The following is a 5,779-nucleotide window of genomic DNA, read 5'->3' on the forward strand; positions in this document are numbered from 1 at the left end:
TGTAATAAAGCCCTTTGTGGGGAGAAACTCATTCTGATTGGCTGGGCCTGCCTCTCCAATGGGAGGGTATGGCTTCCAAGTGGGCCCCACCCATGGCTGTGCCCCTGCCCAGTCATGTGAAATCCATAGATTAGGGCCTGTTACGAATCCCTTTGGCCCTGCAGTCTAGGGGAGGATGGAGACGAGACCCGTAACATAACCCATGCAAATTATAATAGTGAAAAGGAACAGTGAGAACAAAACAAAACCACAGACAACTGAAATTTACCGTCAAACACTAAAGGTTTATTTTTAAACACATGGTAAAGGGGTATGAGAAAAGGGGCTGAGCTGGACCCAAGGAAAGAAACAATAATTCCAAAAACACCCCTAAGCTAGTCTACCTGCTTCAACAACAGCTAGCTCACTAACCAATAAAATACAGTGGGTGGTCCAGCCAGTTCTAACTAGTGTATTTAGACAAGGTTTACCTACAGGTAGTGTATGCCCATGGGCGACTTGTCTTGGTGCCCCCTTTTCCCACCAAACAAACAAACAGTCAAACAATACTCACAGGATAACCGGACAAATGGGACATGTAGGAGCAATACAAAAGAGAGATCAATACAGAAAGCGAGCGCGATTGAGAGATAATGAGTTACAGAGAGAGATTGAACACAAAGAGATTGATCTGGGGAGAAAACAACTGACTGGGTTTTTAAACCAAGGGAAAGGGGCTGTGATAGGGTAAATGAAAAGGTGCAGGTGTCTTCTTATTAGCGACTGATTGATGACTGATTGGGGAATGATGATTGTCACTCCAATCAAGTTGTAGAATCATCTCAAGGATGATCTATGGAAACAGGATGCACCTTTCGAGTCTCATAGCAAAGGGTCTGAATACTTATGAAAATAAGGTATTTCTGTTATTTTTCCGCTTTGTCATCATGGGGCATTGTGTGTAGATTGATAAGGAAAAATGTGTATTTAATCTATTTTAGAATAAGGCTGTAATGTAACAAAATGTGGAAAAAGGGATCTGAATACTTTCTGAATGCACTGTATATGATGACAATATTCCCAACATTTATAAAAAAGCTTCGGCAAAAACATCTGTAAATTACTTTAAACACATGATCACCAAAAAAAAACATGGCACAAAGCACATGATCTGAGAGGAAAATCATACTGTAACTAACGGATAAGTAAAACCAGGAAACATGGTAAAGGTGAAAGAAATCTAAATAAGTTACAATATTTCGCCAACACAAACAAGAATTAATTCGTATTAGAGACAACAAATGAAACAGGTCATTTTAACATAAAATACTGCTCATCACTACTTTCTCATACTTTCATCACAAAAACGTGAAGTTCCCAGGAAGGAATCAGACAGTCTCAGGTTCTTTGTTGGTCATCACGGCGGCGGGTAACAGCATTATCATCTCTTTCCTCCTCAGCGCTTTTTCTTTGCATCTGAGACGGTAAGAGGAACACATACATCCACAATGAATAGATTGTTCACCTCTGGCATTTTATTGAAATATTAACCTTACTGTTTGAAAGCATGATGTTTCAACACATTCACTTGTAGAAATAATAGAAGCTGATGTGTAGAAATCTCACTTTTCTGGAAACTCAATGTCATCGATGGTGTCAGGAAGTGGCACACCTCTGGTCTCAGGCAACAGCAAGACCAAAGCTCCAGCCAGAAACGCAAGGGCCCCTGTGTTGTACAACACATAGAAATCACCATCAACATATTAGTGCCTGCTTGTATCTAGAAAACATTCCCTAAACAGCTGTGCTTGAGGCTACATTAGCCAAAAGTATTAGTTTCAAGCTCAAGATATTGAGATACTGGTAGGGTACATGATTCAACTTCTTACAGCATTGCTGTGTTAAAATATTACTAACGCATGTGTATAATCATCTTATAGCATTGTAATTAGGTACCAAAGATGATGAGTGGCAGCTCCAGCCAGATGGCAGCCAGTCTGTAAAGAAGGAACGGGGCCACGATGCCTCCGATGTCACACAGAGTGGAGCACACAGACACACCCAGGTTCCTGAGGATGGAAAAAATTGTCACTGTCTGTAAACTAAACTTTCTGTTATACGTAATGTCAGTATTCAGGAAGGGATTTTAATTGAAAAAAGAAATAGCTTCTATTCCTCAGTTCATTGTCAAGTCATTGAAAATGGATGCCGTTTTTTCAAATTTTGAATTGTTATTCAAGTTTACTTCCTGAATTGACTGCCTTCAAAAGCCCTGCGGGTTACCCTTACCTGACAAACGTAGGGTACAATTCAGTGTTCACAAACACCACCATCTCAAAAGCCATGGTGATGCCCAACCGGCCGATGCAGGCCACTGCTGTTTTGAACCAGAACATGGCTGTATGTGAGAGAAAGAAAAATGAGAGAGAAGCGTAACACAAATTCAACCAGGCAGGTCATTGCCATTTGACATCGACGTTATCATAGACTCACTCTCAGGGATCATAGCAGTAATGAAGCAGGCTGCGCCAGCTACAATGTTGGCTGTGGCAAAGGGAAGACGCCGTCCGATACGATCGATGGTAAAGAGGATGAGGAAGGCAGCAGGGAATTCCACCAGACCAGAGATCAGAAAGTCAATGTAGACATTTCCTCCCAGGATTCCTAGACGCATGATAAGACCCTGGTAGACGACAGCACTAGTGAACCTGGAAGAAAGACACCAGTTATTTACTGAGGGGTCTACGGTGGCTGTAAAGGAAATAGTATAGTTGTGAGCTGTGACTAATAGGGCTATTAAAGTTCCAGTAATATTCTTGTTGTTTGTCGAATAGATTTTACCAGTTGAAACTAAGGATGAAGGTGTGTTTTCTCATTTTTGGAGTTCTGATTAGGTCCATGAACGAGGCGGTTGAGGTATCGGCATTGTCGTCTCTCATCGTCTGTAAGTACAGTAGCATTATGTAAGTTACAATACAACCCACTTTACCATGCAATGGCATCTTTGAGTATCTGTAAGATACAATGTCCAAATGTGAGTCATTTTAAACCACATTTCAGTTACTCATTTCAGCCCTAATTTCTCACCTCAATGTTCTTGGAGAGGGTTTTCTTGTTTTCTTTCGCTATTGCCTCAGTGATCTCCACAGCTTTCTTTGCATTGTGCTGAGAGAGAAGCCATCTTGGAGACTCCGGGATAAACCTGGAAGCCAGAATAGAAAACTCATTATAAAAAGCTTGATGACATGAAACAAACTGAAATCTACCTGAATATCTACAGTATGAGGCAGTTCCAGGTCTTACCAGTAGTAGGACAGGAAGAGGATATAAGGTGCAGTGATGACCACCTGCAACCAGCGCCAGTCTGTGATGAAGTAGGAGATGAGGGGCAGGATGAGAATTCCAACACTGAAGAACATTTGGTAGACGACTCCCACAGTCCTCCTGTACTCTACTCCTACCAGCTCAGTGACTGAGGAGAGGGGAGAGAAGCAGGGCATAAGGACAGGACCCCGAGAATACATATGGAAAGTGACAAAGCTGAAATATTATCTCCACAAGAGCAAAACTACAACTTGAAATGTAAAATTACAATTTTAGACATTGTTTAAGTAAGTAATGTTGTCTTACTCAGAACATATCCAGCCACCCAGCCTCCCTTAACACCAAAGCCATATAATGCTCGGAAGACCAGCATGGATACCCAATTTGGAGACCATGCTACAAGAATTCCAAAAATCCCATTCAAGAGGTTGGACACCAAGAAGCTCGTCTTTCTGCCAAATCTAAAATGAAAGAGAAAAAGGTACATACGGGGATGTAAATTCAAATTTCATGTTTCCATCTCCGCACATACAGTATTTCAGAAGTTTACTTCTTTCATTCAGGGTTCACTCTTTTAGCAAGTCCATTTTACTTCACTTTTCTGTTTTTAAGTCATTCTAAAAGTCAGTAAGACATCTGCACTGGTGTGATCTTCTGTCTGACCACCCACATAGACTTCCTTACCTGTCAGCTAGGTATCCAATGGCTATGCTCCCTATGAAGAAGCCCACGTTGAGTGTAGCCTGGTACATGTCCACCACCCAGGCATCAGCACACACCAGGTCAAACTGAAATGAACAAATACCTCATCATTTACTGCCATCTTAATCTGTTCTTTGTTCTGACATCCAATTTCAATTAAATGTCTTGAACATTTTCAGGAATATTTCATGAAGTTCTCACCTCTGTCACAAAGGATTGTCTCCCCTTGTAGTCATACTCCCATCCTTCCTTGCAGGAGGTCATGGGAGCTTTGCTGCGGTGAGCGTCAGTGAGGTCAGACTCTGGGTTGTCACATGTCAGACCCGTAGTGTTCCAGTCCAGTTCATACTGCTCACACTGGCTGTAGACCAACACTCCTGAGGTGTTGACCACCGGGACCGTGATCTTTCTAGTGTCCATCAGGTTCCAGCCACAGCTCTTCCGGATCTGACTCACCCCTGAGTCTCGGCACCAGTGCTCTGGGGTGAACCCTTGGAACACAATGCCTACGTAGACACCGGCCCATGGCATGGATACCATGCATAGCAGGGCAAAGATACGCTTCTGCGATCGGCCGAACTTGCCCGCCTCCTCTAGGATGTCATCAAAAGTGTATGAGTACATGGTAGCAGTTCTTTCGGTCTCGAAGACATTTGTGACTGCGGAAGGACCTGTGCAGGGTTTTTAACAGTGTGAAGACATCAAGGGTCCAACAGAGAAGTTGACCTTCAACCTACCCGTGACCAACAACGCATTTTGACAAGTTCACTTGAGCAGGCTGCAGACATGGGGAACTTTGAACATAATTTTAGAATGATTAGCTTTTGGTAAAGTTCCCAATCCAATACATATTATATATTACATATTCACTGATGGTCCATCACAAACCACAAAGGATATCCATCAGTTTTTCATTGTTACATTATACATTTGTTTTTATACTTCTTTTTGCTTACTTGCTTGATTACCTGCTCTTGGGGAGTTTTAGAAGCAACAGGGTCAAAATATTGATTGGTCTTACAGCAACGTAGGCCCACCTCAAGTTTGCCATGCGAGGCCTCAGTGATTTATTACAATAGGGAAACGTGTAGTCACTTAGAAACAAACAGTACTGGTGTACAGTACAGAGACTTCTGAGGTTCTGTTTAATACATGCATCAATGTGAGGTCAAATGGTTGACCTTCAAAAAATCTCCACAATCCTGGAAGTGATAAACTCTTTAAATAGTCGGACAGCTGATCTTTATTATTAAAATAATGCAAACATTTTTTTTTACATTTGAAATATGAAAAACAGACAAAATGCAGTAAAACACATTTGACAACATAACATAGAAGAACAAAATCACCTCCAAAAAGTATCACCTCACCAGAATGGAGCTCAAGGAGCCCCTTCCCCATGTTTCGTACCCAAAAAATGAACCAAGCAGACGTGCTTTGGTGCTTACAGCAGAGCTAGACATGATGCAACAAGCATTACTCGTTGCATCACTACCACACAGGATGACTTTCTATCACTCCAGAGAAGGTACAGTAGCAAGTGCGCTTTCCCCATATCAAAGTACCCTTGTGTAGTTATGTCAAAAATTCAATTCATGATCTTGGAGGTGTGGAAACATGAAAATAAATACATGACTTGAAAAAAAAAAAACATGGAAAATATTGTGAAGCTTTTTCTTCTGCTGCGGAGGACCACCTCAGCAAAACTTTTCTCCTATTAATAACGTGTACAATCCTTAATACCCTGAAAGGTGAACCATAATGGTTTGGATAA

General features: G+C 41.6%; 1 protein-coding gene across 1 annotated transcript; it reads right to left on the bottom strand.

The window, feature by feature from the left end:
* Nucleotides 1-263: 263 nt before the first annotated feature.
* slc22a2 (solute carrier family 22 member 2) lies at nt 264-4,673 on the bottom strand. Its single transcript, XM_014205161.2, has 11 exons — nt 4,207-4,673; nt 3,988-4,091; nt 3,610-3,764; nt 3,283-3,451; nt 3,067-3,181; nt 2,821-2,921; nt 2,473-2,687; nt 2,269-2,377; nt 1,936-2,048; nt 1,606-1,705; nt 264-1,455 (listed from the first exon to the last, which is right to left on the bottom strand). The coding sequence occupies exons 1-11, from the start codon at nt 4,627-4,629 to the stop codon at nt 1,368-1,370; spliced, it is 1,692 nt and encodes a 563-aa protein (XP_014060636.2). The 5' UTR covers nt 4,630-4,673; the 3' UTR covers nt 264-1,367.
* Between the last annotated feature and the right edge of the window lie 1,106 nt (nt 4,674-5,779).

Source organism: Salmo salar, chromosome ssa06 (genome assembly GCF_905237065.1).
Source record: "Salmo salar chromosome ssa06, Ssal_v3.1, whole genome shotgun sequence".
In the NCBI taxonomy this organism is placed as follows: Eukaryota; Metazoa; Chordata; class Actinopteri; order Salmoniformes; family Salmonidae; genus Salmo; species Salmo salar.

Excerpts from the sequence above, each read along its gene's own strand:
- slc22a2 (XM_014205161.2), bottom strand. The coding sequence starts at position 4,629 with ATGTACTCATACACTTTTGATGACATCCTAGAGGAGGCGGGCAAGTTC. Across the intron at positions 3,182-3,282 it reads CTCTTCCTGTCCTACTACTG|GTTTATCCCGGAGTCTCCAA; the intron begins GTAAGACCTGGA and ends TCTGGCTTCCAG. Across the intron at positions 1,456-1,605 it reads GACATTGAGTTTCCAGAAAA|ATGCAAAGAAAAAGCGCTGA; the intron begins GTGAGATTTCTA and ends TTACCGTCTCAG.